The sequence below is a fragment of the Myotis yumanensis genome, unplaced genomic scaffold (assembly GCF_028538775.1).
Source record: "Myotis yumanensis isolate MYYU_CA2020_CCGP unplaced genomic scaffold, mMyoYum1.0.hap1 SCAF_23, whole genome shotgun sequence".
Lineage (NCBI taxonomy): Eukaryota > Metazoa > Chordata > Mammalia > Chiroptera > Vespertilionidae > Myotis > Myotis yumanensis.
This window is the reverse complement of record NW_027223774.1, coordinates 7,358,993-7,381,886: the sequence shown is the minus strand read 5'-3', so window position 1 is coordinate 7,381,886 and position 22,894 is coordinate 7,358,993. Positions and strand designations below refer to the sequence as shown.

At 42.9% G+C, this 22,894-nt stretch overlaps 1 protein-coding gene and 1 pseudogene across 1 annotated transcript; both read right to left on the bottom strand.

Moving 5' to 3' along the window:
• Window positions 1-283: 283 nt before the first annotated feature.
• LOC138999473 (zinc finger protein 84-like) lies at window positions 284-13,478 on the bottom strand. Its single transcript, XM_070401593.1, has 7 exons — window positions 13,372-13,478; window positions 12,478-12,597; window positions 6,990-7,055; window positions 6,011-6,183; window positions 4,737-4,863; window positions 4,133-4,228; window positions 284-3,612 (listed from the first exon to the last, which is right to left on the bottom strand). Exons 4-7 carry the CDS (start codon window positions 6,023-6,025, stop codon window positions 1,859-1,861), a joined length of 1,992 nt encoding a protein of 663 aa, XP_070257694.1. The 5' UTR covers window positions 6,026-6,183; window positions 6,990-7,055; window positions 12,478-12,597; window positions 13,372-13,478; the 3' UTR covers window positions 284-1,858.
• Window positions 13,479-13,537: 59 nt separating this feature from the next.
• On the bottom strand, window positions 13,538-17,414 carry LOC139000326 (zinc finger protein 649-like; annotated as a pseudogene).
• Between the last annotated feature and the right edge of the window lie 5,480 nt (window positions 17,415-22,894).

Here is a 22,894-nt window from a genome sequence, read left to right as displayed (position 1 = left end):
TCTCTGTAAAAAAATCAGTAAAATATATTTAAAAAAAAGAAAAAGGAAAAAAAAAAGGATTCCCCAAAAGGTTTAAGAGGAAGCATGACCTTAATGACACCCTGATTTTGGACTTCTAGCCTCCAGAACTTTCTTTTGTTTTAAGCCACTCTGCTTATAGTACTTATAGTAGCCCTAGGAAACTAATAAACTAGGTTTCATGTTCTAAGCCACATTCCTCATATGAGCAACACCACCAAAAAAGGTGACATTTTAGTCTTTATTTCTTTAAAAATAGCTGCTTACAGTTTTTCAGGACTCAGTTCAGGAAAGAAAATTTGTGATTACTCATCACTCTTAAATCTCAATTATTTTTAATGAGTGTTTTTCCCTGTGTGAAAACCAAATAACAATTTTTAAAAATTTATTATTCCGAAGGGCTGAAAAGAAATACCAGTTCCATTTACATATACCAGTAAACAGTAAATATGGCATTATGTGTATGGCATTATGTTACAGTCTTCTTCAACCTTAAGCCTAATTACTTCCTTTGCAATTTATATGATGTACAAAAATTTACAATGTTGGCATTTTTTTGGTGGATACTACACATACAAACTTTAACAAGAATTTTGTGGTACACAACTTGTGAAATCTGGAAATGAGTATATACATGTTGTACAAAAATACTCAGAAATAAAGAAAATACATACATCAATGAGCTTTCTTAATTTATTGCTTTGACTATCCAATATATCCGAACATAAAGTGTTATTTTGCATGCTGGAGTTATCTGATCTTCATAACTGACTACTTTGTAGTACATTTTCTATACAGGATTAGAACTTCTATTATAAAGTTGTTTACATAAACAATCTTTCCAACCATTATTATACTACATTAACTCTCCTTAATAAATATCTGATGCACAATAAGTTTGAATTAAATGCCAGAGGCATCTCTTATTACAGTCTTCAGTCATCTGCATTCTTTGGTATGAAAATTCATTTGTTTGGAAGATATTCCAGGATTCACAACATTGATTTTTTCCTGTAAAAACTGAAAATTGTATGATGACCTATCAAAACCTTTTGTGCACTCAAAAAGTTTTCATTTCTGTGTGGTGTATAATGGGATTTTTCTAAAGAAATTATTTTAGCCCTAGCCAAGTTTGGCTCAGTGGATAGAGCATCAGCCTGCAGACCCAAGGGTCCCAAGTTCAATTCCAGTTAAGGGCATGTACCTTGGTTGCAGCCTCCTCCCGGGCCTGGGCCCTGGTCAGGGCTCATACAGGGGGCAACCAACCAATGTTTCTTTCACATTGATGTTTCTCTCTGTCTTTCCCTCTCTCTTCCACTCTCCCTAAAAATCAATGGAAAAATTTCCTCAGGTGAGGATTAACCACAAAAAAAAAAGATTTTGACTTTTCAACTCATGCATACATATTGCCTTTCTCTAATGAAATATGAGGCTAAGTTGGTGGCAAATAATTTTCCTATATTCACTGCATTTAAAAGATTTCTCTCCTGATTAAGTTTTCTGAAACTTGCAGAGGTCAAAAGTAATAGAAAAATATTCCTTCACCACATGCGTAGTGTGTCTCTGTGATTTTTTTATATTCAGTGAAATTTGACATCTCACTAACATCTTCCAGCAGTTAATGTGTTTCATAGATTTTTTTTCTGTATGAATTTCATGTGAAGTGAGAAAGAACTTGACAAAGTATTCCCACTCATTACATTGATAAGGTTTTTGTCCTGCATGACCTCTCTGATGGACATTGCTGTATGATTTCACACAAAAAGGCTTTCTCACACTGAGTATACTGATAGGGTTTTTCTCCTGTGTGACATCTCTGATGCCTAATGAGCTGTAACTTCTAGCTGAAGGTCTCACTAGATGGAATGTATCCATAGTATTTCTCACCACTATGGCATCGTTGATGGATAATAAGATGGCTTTTTTGGCGGAAAGCTTTTCCACATTCACTGCATCCATGGGGCCTCTCTCCTGTATGAATCAGCTGATGTGTACTGAGCATTGCCATACTGCTAAAGGCTTTTCGACACTCAAGGCAGACAAAGGGTTTCTCCCTTGTATGTGTTCTCTGATGTACAATGAGCACTGACTTTCGTACAAAAGCTTTTCCACATTCACTGCATTCGTAGGGTTTCTCTCCTGTATGAGTTCTCTGATGGACAATGAGATGTGACTTGTATATAAAAGCTTTCCTACATTCAGTGCATTCGTAAGGCCTTTCTCCTGTATGAATTCTCTGATGTGCTATGAAGGAGGACTTATAACTAAAGGCTTTTCTACATTCCCTGCACGCAAAAGGCTTCTCTCCTGTATGAATTCTTTGATGAACAATAAGCTGTGAGTTGTCTATAAAAGCTTTCCCACATTCACTGCATTCATAGGGTTTCTCTCCCGTATGAGTTCTCTGGTGGACAATGAGATGTGACCTGTCTATAAAGGCTTTTTTACATTCAGTGCATTCATAAGGCTTATCTCCTGTATGAATTCTGTGATGTGTTATGAGGGATGACTTTTTATTAAAGGCTTTCCCACATTCCCTGCATTCATAAGGCTTCTCACCTGTATGAGTTCTTTGATGAACAATAAGATGCGAGTTGTCTATAAAAGCTTTTCCACATTCACTGCATTCATATGGCTTCTCTCCTGTATGGATTCTCTGATGTCTTATGAGGTGTGACTTTTTGTTAAAAGATTTCCCACATTCCTTACATTCATAAGGTTTTCTTCCGGTATGATTTCTCTCATGTACAATCAGCTGTGATGCATATACAAAAGCTTTTCCACATTCACAGCATGCGTAACGTTTCTCTCCTGTGTGAGTTCTCTGATGTGTTAGGAGGTGTGAGTTTTTAGTGAAGGCTTTTCCACATTTCCTGCATTCATAGGATTTTTCTGTATGAATTCTCTGGTGAACAACAAGCTGAGACTTACTACAGAATGCCTTTCCACATTCTTTACACTCATAGGGCTTATCTCCTGTGTGAGTTCGTTGATGGATAATCAGGTTTGACTTCTGCGTAAAACCTTTCCCACAATCACTACACTCAAAAGGTTTCTCTCCTGTGTGTGTTCTGCAATGTAACCTGAGCTTAGTCTTCTCACTGTAAGCTTTCCCACATTCCTTGCATTCGTAGGGTTTCTCTCCCGTGTGAGTTCTCTGGTGTATTATGAGCTTTGACTTATACCTGAAAGACTTTGGACATTCGCTGCATTCATAATGTTTCCCCTCTGTGTGAATTCTGCGATGTCTTTTAGGATTTGTCACCAGTCTGAAAACCTTCACATGCAAATTTGGTTCATAGTACTGGGGATGAATGTGAGAGGTTTCATGTAGAGTATGGAAAAATGATTTCCCAGGACCATTTAACTTATCAGAGTTCATGTCCGCATGGTTTTTACTCTGAAAATTTGAATCTGAATTGTGTTCCAAAGTTACTTCTCTTGAGATACATTTATAGGATTTTTCTTTAAATGGAACAAAGTTGTGGCTAAGAGAAAGTATTTTGCCCAACGCATAATTTTCATGATCTTTCTCCGCAGGTTCATCCTTCTCAGTGTCTTCCTGATACCAATCATAAACTTGCCACATTACTTCTAGGGGGGGAAAAAAAAACAATGAATTCTACCATTATCATAACATGGAGGGTGATGAAATCTCAAGTCACTAGTCAAAGAGAATGAAGAAGTCTATATAGCAAGTGCACAATATAAGTCTGAGGCATTCAATAAAAGAACCGGTAATACATGGGTGTCATTAAGCTTGGCAACAACCTAGGAATATTTGAAAGCATCATATAAGAGTTATATGAATATAGATAAGAGGTGGAGGAGGCTGGTTGTGCCTACTAAGCTTCAATAGAAAAACAACTAAGCAAATAAGAAAAGACCAGATGAAATAGGCAAAGATCTGACCCAGGGTAGATAAAAGAGGTACACCTCCTAGGTGGCTAGAAAAATAGTCATATATAGAAGGGTGGTAAGAGAAGCAGGAAAAATTCATATAAAATACCTTTTTTTTACTCTAACCTCTAAAGGTTCAGAGACTCTGAGAAAAAAATATTAAAATAACAAGGGTCCCACACCAATAACCAACTATTACTTTGATTTCACTTACCTGGATTAAAATGATTTGGAAATTCTCTCTCTACTATTCCTCGTTCTTCTCCTTTTTCCAAGCAAACCATTGCTTCTGGCTTGGTAGCTTGATAACCTATCAAGTAATCACAGAGAGCTGAGGAAAAATCCTGTTTCAGAGAATGTATAGTTTAAATCTCAGCAAAATAGAAACTTTTCGTTTGGAAATAAAAGTAAGTACTGTCGCCGGAGCCGGTTTGGCTCATGGATAGAGCGTCGGCCTGCGGACTGAAAGGTCCCGGGTTCGATTCCGGTCAGGGGCATGTGCCTGGGTTGCGGGCACATTCCCAGTGAGGGATGTGCAGGAGGCAGCTGATCGATGTTTCTCTCTCATCGATGTTTCTAACTCTCTATCTCTCTCCCTTCCTCTCTGTAAAAAATCAATAACATATATTTAAAAAAAAAAAAAAAGTAAGTACTGTCATTCTCTGGTCATAAAGAAAATAAGTTCTAATTTAAAATAAGTCCTGTATCAGTCCAAGTTCAAAATCACTGAGAATATGAGTATCCATACATTGTAGCAATGGAGAAAAGACAGGCAATTCATGGGCCTTTGCTGAGATGTTTAGGAAAGTTGTCTTTACCCAATGACATTAGGTTGCTATGATTTTCTAACATCACATCCCGGTAGAGAGTCTTCTGAGCAGTGTCTAGTAGCTGCCACTCTTCCCAGGTGAAATATACAGCCACATCACTGAACGACAATATGCCCTGTTATAACACAATCCTTTTTAGTCTGGAGTTAATATAAAGAAATATATAAAATAATTATAGGATATTTTGATTATTTATACTATGCAAACTCATAAATATTTTTAATTTTGATTTACACCTTTGAGCTGAATTAATTAGAAACTGTCCTCCCTTTGTGCATTCTTCATTCACTTCTTCATTCATTCATTCACCCAACATAAAAGGTTAAAACTTTGAATTACATAAAAATCATCTGCAACCACGTTAGGAGCATTGAATATTACCTACTATGTGTTTTACAATAAAAACTGGAAATGAAGCAAGGCCCTATGTCATACAACTTCTAATCTATTTGGGCTCAAGGAACTGCAAATAGGTCAGTGAGACAGGAGAAGAAGCTGGTGAGAACAGATGGCTAGGTAACTAGCAGAAACGGGTCTTGGAGCAAGTGTATGTATTTCCTACAGACACTGGTAGTCACCGCAGTGCTGTTCATATGCAAAAGTATGCTATGCTCAGAACTGCCTGTTAGAAATTGATTGTGCTACATATTAAATCATATTTACAATCAGAGTTTTTACTGTGTGCTGTGCATCATTCTAAACATTTTACAAATATTAACACAATGATCTGTATAACAGCCCTTATGTAAGCTCTGTTATTATCTACGTTTTATAGGTAAAAGGCTTTTACAGTTTTCATGCTGTGCCTTTTATATCTCCCACATTTCCTTGGGAAGATAACAGGGTCTACATTCCAGATAAGAAAAATGGAAGAGGAAGATCCATCAAAGACATTTCTTCACACTTAATGTCAGGAAATATTTACTGATCTCAAGGAATACATGTGCTTCCTCCATATCTACAAAGTAAATCTTGTAACATGTTTTTATTCTCTTGTGAAGGTTTCCAGTATTACCACAGGAAAATCTGCAACTCAGTTCTGGATCCTACTGCTTGATGTGGCAATGTTCTAATTATTAGCACTTTGCAAGATTCACAGATAAATCTTCCTTCCTGATGGCTACTCTGAATCATTTATTCTGTCTCCCAATCCACGCACATGTCTCCCAGCCACAACGTGTCTATATATGTTCTCTTTGATGGTACACATTTTTATAAACTTCCAGAAATCTAGATAACCAAGTGGGAAATAACAAGCTCACCTGGGACTGAGTCATTTCAACAGCTTTCAGGAAGTGGCCACCACTTTCAGTATCTCCCCTAAAATCCTGATACGGGTGTCTCCTCAAGGGTAGCCTCTGCAGGGAGTAATTTCTGGACTTGAGATCTACCTTTTTTCATTTACAGAAACTGCCTCTTTCTAGGAAGCCAGCATCTATGGAGTCAAGGAAAGATTTGTGTGGCGTGAAAATGTTAATAAAAGCAAGTTCCTCAACAAGCAAGGAACTATTTTAAGGATGTTTTCTCACTGAACCCTCACAATAACCCTATAAGATACAGACTATAATTATTCCACTTCAGAGAAAACCAAGAAAGAAAAGGTCAAGCACCTAGCTAAAAGCCACCCAACTAGCAACTCATGGAGCAAGGATAAAACACAAACCCTCATTATCAATAAATCCTCTGATCCCAGGGTGAATTGCAAGAATCATCCTTGATCTTAACCAACTTTTTAAAATTAGGGAAAATATCTGGAACAACTATTTTCAGACATAGAAATCAGAGAAGAGGAGAAACAAACAAACCCTCTTTGTATGCTGGAGAGACTTTCCAGGCCATAACACAGGGAGAAGGAACCCCCCAAAAGTCTGGCAGTCTTGTTGAGTTAATGACACAGAATTCAAAGTCTGAGGAAGCAAAGATGGTAAGTTTGCAGGCAGAACATCAGGGTAAAGGGAGAGAGAGAGAGGGAGGGAGAGAGAAAAAAAGGAGAAACCATATACACTGATATATAATGCACAGCTGACTTCATTTCAGGAATGTAAGGATAGTGTAATAAGAACACTTGGATTGCGGGAAACGAGTTAAGTCGGCTCGCGTGAATTGCGCGTACTCCGCGGGAGCCGTCTTAACTCCGTTCATATAGATTTGCGGTGGAGTGCGGGAAACGTGTAAACTCGGGCCGATTGTAACTGCGTATTACCAAATATTTGTTTGTTTGCCGTTCACAAAGATACCTACCTGCGTATGCGAACCGCCATCTTATATTTTGGCGGGAAATTCACCCGACACCGTAGTGAGAACCATCTCAGTAGATGAAGTAGATGAAGGAAGGGGGAGGGAGAGAGAGAAAACAAAACTCATTTCATTCTTTAGGTGTGCAGATGGTTCCCCTATGTCTCTGGCTAACTATTAATGAACTGTGAAGAAACTACCAAGGCCCTAGCCAGTTTGGCTCAGTGGATAGAGGATTGGCCTTCGGACTACAGGGTCCTGGGTTCAATTCTGGTCAAGGGCACGTAGCTTGGTTGCAGGCTTCTCCCCAGCCTGGGCCCTGGTCAGGGCTTGTGCAGGAGGCAACCAACCAATGTGTTTCTCTCACATCGATGTTTCTCTGTCTTTCCCTCTCTCTTCCACTCTCCCTAAAAATCAGTGGAAAAATATCCTCGGGTGAGGATTAACAAAACAAAACAAAAAAACAACAAAAAAGAAACTACCAAGACCATTAAAAGGAGAAGGCATAACAATTCCTAGAGCTCACACAAGATCAGAAATAATTTGTGTTTTCACTAGCCAGGGTGAAAAGACCTTCTAATACATGGAGGGTGAGGTGGGGCGGGGGTTGAGGAAATTGCCTCAGTAGCAGGGGCAAAGTAACCCTACACAAAAGACTGTTTTGGCCCCACCTAACAAAGCTAAAAGAACGCCTCCAAAGAATCCAACTGAGCTGCAATATTATCAGGAGCACGGATCTTGCTCCCTTACGTCTGTCATCAGTATGGCTGAAAGAAACTCAGAAAAATTCAAAAAAGGAAGAATTGAACTGTTTCGAAGTAACTTAACTATGACCCAGAGCAAACATCAAAAGTAGTTAAAAGGCCCTAACTGGTTTGGCTCAGTGGATAGAGTGTCGGCCTACAGACTGAAAGGTCCCAGGTTCGATTCCAGTCAAGGGCACGTACCTTGGTTGCGGGCACATCCCCAGTAGGAGGTGTGCAGGAGGCAGCTGATCGATGTTTCTAACTCTCTATCTCTCTCCATTCCTCTCTGTAAAAAATCAATGAAATATATATATATATTTTTAAAATATATTTTATTGATTTTTTACAGAGAGGAAGGGAGAGAGATAGAGAGTTAGAAACATCGATGAGAGAGAAACATCGATCAGCTGCCTCCTGCACATCTCCTACTGGGGATGTGCCCGCAACCCAGGTACATGCCCTTGACCGGAATCGAACCTGGGACCCTTCAGTCCACAGGCCGACGCTCTATCCACTGAGCCAAACCAGTTTCGGCTAATATATATATTTTTTTAAAAAGTAGTTAAGGTCTCTCTCCCCCTCCCAACGTGGGAGTCTGTGCTTGTTTCCCAATAAATTTCTACCTTTTCCTATTTAAAAAAAAAAAAAAGTAGTTAAAAGAATAAAAGAAAATCCCACAAACAACAATGTAAAACTGATAATATCTGACATCCAATCAAAAATTACCTGGCCCTGGCCAGATAGCTCAGTTGGTTGGAGCATCCTCCCAATACACCAGGGTTTCGAGTTCAATCTCCAGTCAGGGCACATACAAGAAGCCACCGATGGCCCTAACTGGTTTGGCTCAGTGGATAGAGCGTTGGCCTTCAGACTCAAGGGTCCCAGGTTCGATTCCGGTCAAGGGCATATACCTTGGTTGCAGGCACATCCCCAATAGGGAGTGTGCAGGAGGCAGCCGATTGATGTTTCTCTCTCATCGATGTTTCTAACTCTCTATTCCTCTCCCTTCCTCTCTGTAAAAAATCAATAAAATATATATTTTTAAAAAGAAGCAACCGATGAATGCATAAATAAGTGGAACAAATCTGTCTCTGTCTCCTTCCCTTAGTTTCTCTAAAAATATCAATTAAAAAAATAAGATTTTTTAAAAAAATTACCAGACATGCAAAGAAGCAAAAGAACTTAAGAAAACAGACCTAAATTTAAGGGCAATATGAAAGAGAAATTTATAGGCCAATCTCATTTATGAACTTGGCTATAAAAACCCTAAATGAAATATTAGGAAAGCATATCCACAGATATATAGAAAGCATTATACAATGCACAGCTGACTTCATTTCAGGAGTGTAAGGATAGTGTAATAAGAACCATCTCAGCCCTGGCCGGTTTGGCTCACTGGATGGAGTGTCGGGCTCGGGACTGAAGGGTCCTAGGTTCGGTTCCAATCAAGGGCGTGTACCTTGGTTGCGGGCGCATCCCCAGTAGGGGGTGTGCAGGAGGCAGCTGATCTGATCGATGTTTCTAACTCTCTATCCCTCTCCCTTCCTCTCTGTAAAAAATCAATAAAATATGTTTAAAAAAAAAAAGAACCATCTCAGTAGATGAAGAAAAGACAGGTAATAAAATAGCATACCCACTCACAATTTTTAAAAATCTTACTTAACTAGAAATAGACTAGAACTTTGTTGTTTTTTTTTTTTTAATATATTTTATTGACTTTCTACAGAGAGGAAGGGAGAGAGATAGAGAGTTAGAAACATCGATTAAGAGAAACATCCATCAGCTGCCTCCTGCACATCTCCTACTGGGGACGTGCCCGCAACCCAGGTACATGCCCTTGACCGGAATCGAACCTGGGACCCTTCAGTCCGCAGGCCGACGCTCAATCCACTGAGCCAAACCGGTTTCGGCAGAACTTTGTTAATTTGATAAATAGTATCTACAAAAATTCCATACCATTACTTTAAGCTTAGGGACATGACAATGATAACCACTCTGAAAATCTTTACCCAAAAATGTACTATGTGCTCACTTTGGCAGCACACATACAAAAATGTACCACGAATGAAACCCTGACCAGTAAAATGGGAAAAATTAATTGAAGAAATGAAACTGCAAAAGAACAAACAAAACTGCCATTATGGAATTGCTTTAAGATCAATACAAATATTCACTGAAATGTCATGTTCAAACACAAAAGTATTTAAAAGAAAAAAAACGCATTATTTACAATAACCAAAAAACCTATTAGGTACCGGGAGGGAAAAATGTACAAAATGACAGTTTTCTTGTAGCGAAAGGATACAGATCCTAACCACTCTAACTGAGAGACACAAACAGAGTGAGGTTTGAAAGGATCCCAAACCAGAAGCTTCCACTGTCCTTCCTCCTTGGGGCCAGGACACATGACTCATCCAGCATATCTGTGTGTAACAGTATGCAGGCTATTCCCAACCAAAGAAGCTCACGTTTCAAATGGCTATGGTATTTATTAGTTTCACTAAATAAACATGATTAAATAATCACTGCCATGTGTCTCATCCTCCAGCCATCCTATTCTCCTGGAGGTTGGACTGATATTACCTGGCTCAAAACCCCAAATCTCTAATCACCGTGATTGGTGTTTTGGGCATAAACAGCCCCATCTAAACTATCTATATCTATGCACCCACCAGGTGTCACCTCAGCACAAACTATCAGGTCCCACCATGAATACACAGACACTCCTATCACTCAGGACATTCCAACAATTTAGAGGCCACCTCTCAAGAACCGGGGACAGCCCTGACCGGTTTGGCTCAGCGGATAGAGCGTCGGCCTGTGGACTGAAGGGTCCCAGGTTCGATTCCGGTCAAGGGCATGTACCTTGGTTGCAGGCACATCCCCAGTGGGGAGTGTACAGGAGGCAGCTGATCGATGTTCCTCTCTCATCGATGTTTCTAACTCTCTATCCCTCTCCCTTCCTCTCTGTAAAAAATTAATAAAATATATTTTTAAAAAAAGAAAAGAACTGGGGACAAAGGCCAGCCAATTGTTAAATACAAAATAAGTAACAAAAGACTACTACTCCAGGTCCAGGCCAGGTAGCTCAGTTGGTTGGAGCAACATCCCAATATGCCAACATTCCAGGTTCAATCCTTGGTAAGGGCACAGACAAGAATCAACCAATGAATGCATAAATAAGTGGAACAACAAATCGATGTTTCTCAAATCAATCAAAAAAATTTTTTTAAATAGTACTATTCCAAATACGTTACTGTTTCTATAAATCAGTAAAGAGCCAGGCTGGTGTAGAACAGTGGTTGAGCGTAGACCCAGGAACCAAGAGGTCACCAGTTCAATTCTCAGTCAGGCCACATGCTCGGGTTGTGGGCTCCATCCCCAGTAGTGGGTGTGTGAAGGGAGCAGACGGATCTCATTGATGTTTCTCTCTCTCTAGCCCTCTACCTTTCTCTCTCTCTAAAAGTCAATAAAAACATTTTAAAAATCAGTAAAGAAAAAACAAGCATCTCAAGTTTAAAATAGGCCAATGAACATGTGAAAAAATGATCAACCATGTTAGTAATGAGAGCAGTGCATACAGAGACCACAATGAGGCACCTTCTATACCCAAAAGATGGTCAACAAGCCAAAATGGGGCTATCATCTTAGAAAATAAACAGAAGGATGGTATACCCACTCTCACTACACATACAGAAAAACCTGGTATACTGTATGTGGAAGCATTCCATAATAGAATGTTATTGGGTAAGTTTGATAAAACTAAATCAGAAGCCTTTGAAATATGCATTTAATCTGACCTACTTTTATAAATTATTTAAAAAAATATCCAGCCCTAACCGGTTTGGCTCAGTGGATAGAGCGTCAGCCTGCGGACTGAAAGGTCCCAGGTTCGATTCCAGTCAAGGGCACGTACCTTGGTTGCGGGCACATCCCCAGTAGGAGGTGTGCAGGAGGCAGCTGGTCGATGTTTCTAACGCTCTATCCCTCTCCCTTCCTCTCTATAAAAAATCAATAAAATATATTTTTTAAAAATAATATCCAGCTCTGGCCAGTGTGGCTCAGTTGTTTGGAGCTCCATCCCCTGCAACAGAAGGTTGCCAGTTCAATTCCTGGTCAGGGCATATACCTACGTTTCAGATTCGATCCACGTGCAGGAGGCAACTAATTGCTATATCTCTCTGACATCGATGTTTCTCTCTCCCTTTCTCCCTTTCTAAAACCAATTTTTAAAAATCCATAATACATAATTCAGTTTGAAAATACATTTCAAAACATTACAGACAGCTTAAAGTTAGTAAATTGAAGGTGATTCTTATTCTCTGCTTTTTATTGATGACAAGCATCTAATGATAATGTGATAAAAAGTAGCGATCTCCATTTAATTTCAAACATAAACTCACGCAGAGAATATGTAGAATACGTATTACAAAAAGTTAATAGAGCCAAAACCGGTTTGGCTCAGTGGATAGAGCGTCGGCCTGCGGACTGAAAGGTCCCAGGTTCGATTCCGGTCAAGGGCATGTACCTGGGTTGCGGGCACATCCCCAGTAGGGGGTGTGCAGGAGGCAGCTGATTGATGTTTCTCTCTCATCGATGTTTCTAACTCTCTATCTCTCTCCCTTCCTCTCTGTAAAAAATCAATAAAATATATTTAAAAAAAAAAAGTTAATAGAATTGTTATAAATAGGAAAAACTCCCACTAAAAAGGTATATACTTGAATAGCTATTTTTTGTCAAGTACCTACCTGTATTAAGAGACTTACTATTGTGCGCTACAAATTCGTATGTTGCAATACTGATCCTCAATTTGATATTATTTGGAAATGAGCCCTTTGTGAGGTCATGGAGGTGGGGCTCCTGAGGACCTGTAAAGTAGATATGATGTAAGTGGAAAAACGAAGTCTTAGAAGTTACCCAGTCACACAAACAAGTAGCAGAATTGGCATAAAACCAAGAACTAACGTGCTTCCAAGATGTGTGTGTACACCGACTGACACGCAAAAGTTTACAGCACGATTTTAACAATTCATGGGCCTAAATAAATGGCAGGTGTAAAGGTGGTCATTTTGCTATTCTGACTTTCCTGTATCTTGACATTTTTCGGACTAAAGCGTTGGGGAACAGCACCCCGATGTTTAGGACACACCCAAATGTGTGTCCACCTGAAGCCTCCTGACGTCCCAACCCCACCGACCTCTCCCGAGGGTCCCTACCGGCTCCCACCCCGCACGTGGCGACGCGCCCATTCACGGCTCCCCCGGCACCGACTTCCACGAGGACCACGGCCCCCCGGATGCTGCAGCTCCGGCCACGAGAACCCCAGGCGACTGACCCCCAACCCCTGTCCTCATCCACCACACCCCGCGGTCAGATACCACCCCAACCTCCCTCTCCACGACCCGCCGCAGACCCGTCACTCACTCTCTCCCGTCGCTTCCGCAACCCGCTCCCCTCAACGCTGAAGCGGGACAAGCCCCCCAACTCCAGAAGGACGAAGCCGCCAGACAGACACCTCCCGCCCCGCCCCCAATAACCGCCACAAAGCACGTCTGACGTCACGGAATTCCCACGGCGCCGAATCGTTCCAGACGCCGCCTGCAGAAATCGAACGCGACCTGGAGGGAGAATTGTGACCTTACCTGGGGGACGCGCCACTTCCGCTTCCCCTCCCCTGTTGGCTGGTGCTAGTTTCGCGCTATGACACTGCCTCCATAACACCCTGGAAGTGAGCTATCTACCTACAAACGCCGATTCTGGTCCCGGTGGAAAAATACCCTCTGGGCAATATGGCCGCGCACAGTCCCGTTACCCTGTGCTGAGAACGGCCATCTTCGACTGGGCGCCGCCATTTTGGAGTAAGCTCCGTACGGAGAGAGGGCCATTCCAGCGGCTGTTAGCTTCGGCGCGCATGCTCAGTAGCCTGTCACGGCCGCCGAAGTCTTCCGAACAGACCCGAGAGCTAAGCCAATCACAGGCCGGGCCTCCGCAGAAAAGGGCCGCGCCCACGTCGCCGAGCAGCCACTTTGGAAAACGCTGGACAGGCCCGGCCATATTGGGAACGTTCGGTCCCTACAGTAACGAACCGGCTCGGAGCAAAGAATTGGGGAACGTTTATGGAAAAGATACCGGTAACTCCAGTGGTTCTCAACCTTCTGGCCCTTTAAATACAGTTCCTCATGTTGTGACCCAACCATAAAATTCTTTTCGTTGACTTGTATGCATGCATATAAGCATAACTAATGGACATAAGACACGGGGGTAAGGGAGGGCAGGGGACTGTCAAGGGCGGGGGGTGGGGGGGGGAGGAAAGGACACATATGTAATACCCTTTGTAATACTTTTAGCAAAAAAAAATTTTCATTGCTACTTCATAACTGTAATGTTGCTACTGTTATGAATCGAAATGTAAATATCTGATAGCAGGATTGTCTTAGGCGACCCCTGTGAAAGGGTCGTTTGACTGCCAAAGGGTTCGCGACCCACAGGTTGAGAACCGCTGCAACGTGCTTTGGGGGTGGGGGCGGAAAAATGGGGATGAGGAGACTAGAACTGGGTGCGGAGCAGAGGTGGCAGGAGGAGAGCGTCTGTTCGTCTGCTTTGTGATGAGAGACAGGGAGGGTGTAAGGAACCGGGGCAAAAATAATGGCAACCACAACGCACAATGAGAAAGTATTACTTGCATCTTATGTTGCAAGATAAATTGAGATACATTAAAAAAAAAAAAAAAGATCCTGTGTATCCTGAATAGCCACAACCAAGTCACCAAAAGTCATTCTCAGAGGATTTACAGGGAAAGGCGGTTCCGAAAGGAGCCTGAAGGTCGGGAAGTTGGAACTCAGTGCGACAGGACTAGTCATGGAAATATTTGCTCCAATATTCCCAATGCTGATAGGGACTCTCAGGCCCTCGGAACTCCCCTTTCTGAGAACAAATACTACCTTTCTGGGGAGGGGACCCCACACCCGTGAGCTTAAAGTTGCTCAGAGTAGTCATCCGGTCACGTTTCTCTCTATGCTCATACAGCCATGCAGAAGGGTTCATAATTTTTTTAAATATATTTTACTGTCTTTTTACAGAGAGCTAGAAACACTTTACAGAGAGCTTTCCCACACATCCTGCACACATGGGGTTTATTTCCCATTTGACTCTTTTGATGTTCAGTAAGTTGAAATCTCCTGAGAAAGGCTTTCCCACACTCGCTGCATGCATGGGGTTTGCACGCATGAGGTTTCTCTCCACTGTGAGCGTGCTGATGTTCAGTGAGCTTGAACGTCTTGGAAAAGGTTTTCCCAGACACTGCATCCATGGGGTTTCTTTCCTGTATGAATTATCTTATGTTCCATGAGCTGAGGCTTCTTGAGGATGGCTTTCCCACTTTCAGTACATTCATAGGCATTCTCTCTTCTGTGTGTTTCCTGAATTTTAAGAGACTGTGACTTAGTCCTGATGGGCTTGCTACTTTTGTGGAATTTCATTTCAGTATGAGTTTGCTTGTGATTTGCATGGAGAAAGGATGTTCCATCTCCATTAAGTTCAGCAGGCTCCCTTATGTCACAGCTTCTACTCTGGTAGATTAAATCTAAATATGATTTCAAATTTTTCCCATCTAAATCAAATATATTGTTTGGCCTTAAAGGAAAATGACTTTTGCTCTGCAGAACAGTACTTCCAAATGCATGCTGTTCCATTGCCTTTAGCATATTTTAGTTTTGCAAGTGCCACTGCAGATGATCAATTTCCTCAATTTCTAGGAAAGAAGAGAACCGTGAATGCTTCCATGAGCATCATATGGAATAAAGCTTTTGCAAAAACACCTTAGGAAGGCTGATGCTTTAGTAGAAAACGTATGATATTAATATAGAAGTTCTAAGTATAAATGTGCCTAATCTTTTTTTTTTTTTAACTTTCAGTTAAATATACATAAGATATACCTCGCTGGTTTGGCTCAGTGGGTAGAGCGTCGGTCTGCAGATTGAAGGGTCCCAGTTTCGATTCTGGTCAAGGGCACATGCTTGGGCTGTGGGCTCAATCCCCAGTGAGGGGTGTGTAGGAGGCAGCCGATCAATGATTCTCTCTCATCATTGATGTTTTCTATCTCTCTCTCCCTTTCCCTTTCTTTCTGAAATCAATAAAAATATATTTAATAATATATCTTCTATATATATAAAAGCCCAGCAACCGAATGGCGGGATGACCGGTTGCTATGACATGCACTGCGGCAGCCAACCAGCCTGATCTGGGCCCTGATAGGCCTTCCCCTGGCTGGCCCCGCCCTCAATTGCCTCCCCCCACCACCCGATCGGGGGCAGGCCTGGCCAACCAACCGCTCGTGGCTGGCCAACCTCCCAGAGTCCCTCCCCTGGGCCAGCCCCCTCCCCGCCATAGGCCTTGATCTCTGGCCAGGCCGAGGGCCCCCACCCATGCATGAATTCGTGCACTGGGCCTCTAGTGTATACATAAGATAAAATAGACCATTTTAACCATCTGAAAGTGTACAGTGCTGTGGCATTATGTACATTCACTTTTTTATTTTTTAATATGTACATTCACTTTGTTGTGCAACCAGTGCCACCATCCATCTCTGGAACGAGTTCACCCTCTCCAACTGAAAACTTCTGTACCAAGCCCTAGCTGGTTTGGCTCAGTGGATACAGTGTCAGCCTGAGGACTGAAAGGTCCTGATTTCAATTCCAGTCATGGGGAGGAGAGGTGACATCTAAGAAGAAATAAATAAGGATAAGTTCCAAGAGATAAAGGGGTAAGTTTTCCTCTAGATTCCTACATAGAAGAGCTCTTGAGTGGGGACAGGGACACACACTAGTTGTTTCTATAGCCTCAGACACCCTCACCACTGTGACACCTTCTCTAAATGACTAGATCAGTGGTTCTCAACCTTCCTAATGCCGCGACCCTTTAATTGTGGTGACCCCCAATTTCATTGTTACAAATTGAACATAATTAAAGCATAGTGATTAATCAGAAAAACAATATGTAATTATATATGTGTTTTCTGATGGTCTTAGGTGACCCCTGTGAAAGGGTCGTTTGACTCCCAAAGGGGTCACGACTCACAGGTTGAGAACCACTGGACTAGACAGTGATTTCCACAGCCTTTCCTTCTTCTTTTTTTTTTTTTTTTTTTTTTAATATATTTTATTGATTTTTTAGAGAGAGGAAGGGAGAGGAATAGAGAGTTAGAAACATCGATCAGCTGCCTCCTGCACACTCCTCACTGGAGATGTGCCCACAACCAAGGTACATGCCCTTGACAGGAATAGACCTGGGACCCTTCAGTCTGCAGGCCGACGCTCTATCCACTGTGCCAAACCGGTTAGGGCAGCCTTTCCTTCTTGCTAGTTCTTTCACTCACCTGGGTGGGTTTGACTGTGGATTTCATCTTCTAATGTCCACAGTGTTTCTCCTTGTTACAATCTGGAGAGAGCATCTAGTTTGCTGACTTGATACCCTAGTCATGGGAAATGATGGAAGACTTAGGCCCATCAGATTGAATTGGGAATCTGTGATGCTAGGAGAATGGTACATTTAGGGACTGCACAATTTGCATGTTTGCAAATTAAAGGCTTCCCTCTAAGATGAAGAGAAATTATACCTTCTCATCTGAGTCCAGGGAGGGCACTAAGTATCACAGCCCAGAGCTTTCAGAAGATGAGAAAGGCCACTGACTGGGCTTTCTGAGTGACACAGGGGAGCTGTCCTCACCCACTGACACCAGGTGGCTGTAGTTCTCCATCATCACGTCCCTGTATAGGTCCTTCTGCTCAGAGTCCAGGAGCTGCCACTCCTCCCAGATGAAGTCCACGGCCACATCCTCCAGTATCAGCAATTCCTATAATAACAGCCCTGTTAATGTGAGTGTTTATTGAAAGGGAAAGTATGAGATAATAGAAAATATATATATTGGTCCCTGCCCCTGGTATCTGACACAGGGCTCCTAAAATCCTTATCACGTAAGTTCGTATGTGATAAGAACAACATGAGTGTCTTTGTTCTAATGAGGCAACTCTGAGTGTCACAGATACGATGTGATAGTTTGGGCAGGCTCCCTTTTCCACTGCTCCTGTTTCCATTCCAAATCATCCTATATAATAAAAGGGTAATATGCAAATTGACCCTAACAGCAGAAAGACTGGGAATGACTGGTCACTATGACACACACTGACCACCAGGGGGCAGACGCTCAATGCAGGAGCTGCCCTCTGGTGGTCAGGGCGCTCTCACAGGGGAGAGCTCTGCTCAGGCACAAGCCAGGCTGATGGCTGCCAGTACAGCAGTGGTGGTGGGAGCCTCTCCTGCCTCCTCAGCAGCGCTAAGGATGTCCGACTGCAGTTTAGACCTGCTCCCTGCTGGCAAGTGGACATCCCCTGAGGGCTGCCGGGCTGCCAGAGGGATGTCTGATTGCCATCTTAGGCCCAATACGCTGGGGAGCGGGCCTAAGCCAGCAGGTGGTCATCCCCTGAGGGGTCCCAGACTGCGAGAGGGCACAGGCCGGGCTGAGGGACCCCCTGTTCCCCCCCCCCCCCCCCCGCCCCGAGTGCACAAATTTTTGTGCACCGGGCCTCTAGTATATATATAATTGATTTCAGAGAGGAAGGGATAGGGAGAGAAAGATAGAAACATCAATAATGAGAATCATTGATGGGCTGCCTCCTGCACGCCCCACACTGGGGATCAAGCCCGCAACCCGGGCACGCGCCCAGACCGGGAATGGAACCGTGACCTCCTGGTTCTTAAGTCGACACTCAACCACTGAGCCACGCCTACTGAGCTCGATGTTTCTCTCTCACATCGATGTTTCTTTCTGTCTCTCAAAATCAATGAAAACATATCTTCCAGTGAGGACTAAAAAAACAACCCCACTGATCTTACCAAGGTGGTCACTGACCTCCCCCTATGGACACTCCCATTAGCAAACCCTCACAATCACTGACTTAAATCCCAATGATTCCCCGGTCCCTGACCTTCCTCCAGGGATGCTCCAGTCCCCAAGGCCATCCTAAGAACTGATCTTCAGACATTCTCACAGGCCAATTCCTGACTTCCTTCATGGACACCCGAATCAATGACCTCCCGACATTCACCCCCAGTCAATGAACTCCGCCCCCCCCCCCCCCCCACACACACACACACACCCAACTGCCTCCCAATCACTAACCCAACCCCTAGGTCAGTGATGGCGAACCTCTGACACCTCTGACACGCGAACTCATTTTTTTGGATGATTTTTCTTTGTTAAATGGCATTTAAATATATAAAATAAATATCAAAAAATATGTCTTTGATTTACTATGGTTGCAAATATCAAAAAATTTCTAGTGCTCGCTTCAGCAGCACATATACTAGAAAAAATTTCTATACGTGACACGGCACCAGAGTTAAGTTAGGGTTTTTCCAAATGCTGACACGCCGAGCTCAAAAGGTTCGCCATCACCGCCCTAGGTCATGCTGATCATTTGCCTCCAAGATTTCCCAGCCACTGACCTCCCCCAACAAAGGCTAACCCGAGCCACTCCAATCCCTGACCATCCCGGGGCCCGCACCATTTCTCACCATCCTGCCCCTCGATCATGGAATGCATCCCCCGCCCTACAATGGCTTGCTCCTCTCAAGAGCTCCCCACAGGCCTCCCCTACCACGAACCCCAAATCTCCACACAAACCCTAAACACCAAACTGAGACACACACACACACACAGGCTTAATAGGTCCTTCCCGCACCAGCTGGGTGGGAAGGGCCATGGTCCCTCACTTCTGCCTCCGACTCACCTCCCTGGTCAGGTTTCACTTCCCTGACATCAGAGTCCGCAGGCTGCCAACCACCCCCTGGGCGACCTCCCAAGACGAAGATTCTGTTCCCGCTTTAAGGGCTTTGAGACGAAGACACTACGACGAAGTATGGCGGCGCCCCTTAGGGAGTTTTTGTGAGAGCCGCCATCATGGAAGACCTGCCGTACAACCGCCTTTCCTGCCCCAGGTGTCCGCGGAACGTTCCCTCGCAAGCGTCATGACGTCCGTCGTTACGTCACAAGGGGTGACGCACCCTTTCTAACCCGTCCCCGCGGAAACGAGGCGCAGGAGGATAAACATGGCCGCCTCCGCTTTCTGCTGGTTCGTACAGAATCTTCCCCCCTCTGTTTCCCCCACACACACCCGCACGCACTTTACAGTGGGCGCAGCCATCTTGGAAAAGGTCACGTGTCCGTACAGGACAGGGAGGCGTCCTTTGGGCAGCTGGGAGCAGGTAGAGCGACTGGCAGGGATGCTTTTGGAGAACAGAATAGGGTTTGGAAAAGCCAAGGTAATAGGAGGAAGGCGGGACGCCTCCTGTGGGCACAGAGGAAACAAACTTAGTTGAATGAAAGTATCTTCTTCAGCCAGAATTGGTGGTGAAGGTTAGGGGACACCTCTGAGGAAGAAGGTGAGGATCAGAGGTAAGAGGGAGGCTGAAGGTCTGTGACGTGGGGAAAATAGAAGACCAGAAATATTTTCTGGTAGAAATTTCTGTGCAGTCTTTATCTCACATCTTTTCACATTTATAGTTTCTAGTGAAGAAATTATTAACATCGGCATTGTTAAGTAAAAGAGAATGAAAAATTCCAGATTGTTGTCCAAAAATGTTCTAGTCACGAATACACTTTACCGACTGCTATCCGTCCTCCCTCAAGAACTATTTAAAGCTAATGGCTAATTTTTATTTAGTATATACACATTTTTTGAACAGGGAACTGTTTCATTAACACTCTGAAAGCTATAGATTGTGGACATACATTTCACTCTCACTTCACATGTGAAAAAAGAAAAAAGACAGAAAGGCTAAATCTATCTGAATGCCTATTTTCTCACCACCTTATCAATCTTTTAAGCTTTGCCATCTTAAAGGTGAGTAAAAATCTTAGTTTTATTTCTTACTTTATAAATTGTTTATTATTTCCCCCTTTTCTATTTTAGCTTGGTTACCATTTTCTTAATCATATCCTGGATATTTATACCTTTTTTTATATTCCATATATATATATATATATATATATATATAATTTTTTTTTTTTTCCCTAACCGGTTTGGCTCAGTGGATAGAGCGTCGGTCTGCGGACTGAGAGGTCCCAGGTTCGATTCCCGTCAAGGGCATGTACCTCGGTTGCAGGCACATCCCCAGTGGGGGGTGTGTAGGAGGTAGCTGGTCGATGTTTCTCTCTCATCAATGTTTCTAACTCTCTATCCCTCTCCTTTTCTCTCTGTAAAAAAATCAATACAATATATTTAAATATATATATTTTATCGATTTCAGAGAGAAAGGGAGAGAGAAAGTGAAACATTAACGATGAGAGGGAATCATTGATTGGCTGCCTCCTGCAAGTTTCACATGGATGAAGCACACAACCTGGGCATGTGACCTGACTGGGAATCGAACTGTGACCTGCTGCCTCATAGGTGGATGCCACGCCATTCTAGCTCCATTCGCCCCACCTTTAAGTAACTACTAATCTACTTCCTGTCTCTATGAATTGGCTTACTCTGGACATTTTATAAGTGCAGTCATAAAATGCAGTGTTTGTGACTGACTTCTTTCACCACCATAAAGTTTGAAGGTTTATCCACGTTACAGCATGTTTCTGGACTTCATTTTTTTACACCTGAATAATATTCCATTGTATGGATATGGCGCATTTTATTTTTCTCTACATCAGTTCGTGGCTATTTGAGTTGTTTCTATTTGGGGGCTATTTTAGTTAATGCTTCTATAAACATGTACACATTTTTGTGTGGACATATGTTTTCATTTCTCGTGGATGTAAACTTAGGAGTGAACTTGCTGGATCACAGAATAGTAAATGTGTTTAGCTGTTTGAGGAACTGCCAGCCTGTATTCCAAAGAGCTGCATAATGAGAACTGTTTTTCTATCTTATAATATTTCTGACACCAAATGCATGGGTTTTTTTTTCCCACACCAAGCAACTCTCTATTTATCTATGATAACAAGTGTGTGTCCAATTCAATTCAATTCTGACAATGCCTTCCTTGAGTCAGGTTCAGGGCCCAATCCTACAATGGTGCTACCCACCCCCTCTTCAGATGCCACTTGCCAGGTGGGGCCTACTGTATTCCTGATGGATTGGCTATAAGCCAGGGACTTCCATGACCTCCTCCTCAGTTTGGTAATTTGCTAAAATGGCTCACAGAACGTGGGAAAAGTTTTACTTATTGCGTTACCACAATTTTTAAAAAATCAGATGTAGTGTTTACATTATGATGGCTATTACATACGATTTATAGCTCAGCCATGTAATATATAGGGTGTCTCCCCAAAATGTATACACTGAATAGTTATTAATTCCAATGGGTTAAATCTGAAAAGAAAAAGGCATTAACTGAGCTATCAGAAAAAAAGTGTGAGTACATTGAATACATTTTTTAATAATATATTTCTTTATTGATGTTAGAGAGGAAGGGAAAAGGAGAGAGAGATAGAAACGCCAATGATTAGAGAGGATCATTGATTGGCTGCCTCCTGCACGTCCCCTACTAGGGATCGAGCCCACAACCCAGGCGTGTGCCCTTGGCGGGAATCGAACCCGGGACCCTTCAGTCCGCAGGCTGACGCTCTATCCACTGAGCCAAGCCGGCTAGGGCCATTGAATACATTTTTGGGGACACCCCGTACTGTGACTACTTTTCCATTCTTGCATAACTTTTTATTCTCTGTGGAGTTATTTATGCCTTCCAGAAATCCTGGCCTTTAGTTCTCAAAAAGACCCACTCAGTATTGGCATCACTGGAAGCTGTTTCTTCCAGTCCGGGAGGGGGGTGCGGGGTGGGGGCGTGTGTGTGTGTGTGAGTGTGTTTATGTGTGTGTGTCTGTTTTTATAGCTATCCCCAGTGAGTGATTCTGAAGACCCTGTTCTGTCCCCTAAATCTTCCCGCCAAAACCATCTTCGGGGTATTTGCCTTTCAGCCTGCATCTTGGCTCTTCTAACTCCGCGGAAAAGTCGTTTTCCTCTGTACGGACACCTAACTTCTAAGATGGCTGCGCCCGCGGTGTCATTTCGGAATCGTGCTCTGTGCAAAGCGGACAGCTTCTCTCCCCGGGTTGCTGCGGTGGACGCGGCCCGCCCCCCGTTTGCCTGGCGCCAGTTCGAGCTTCCGAAA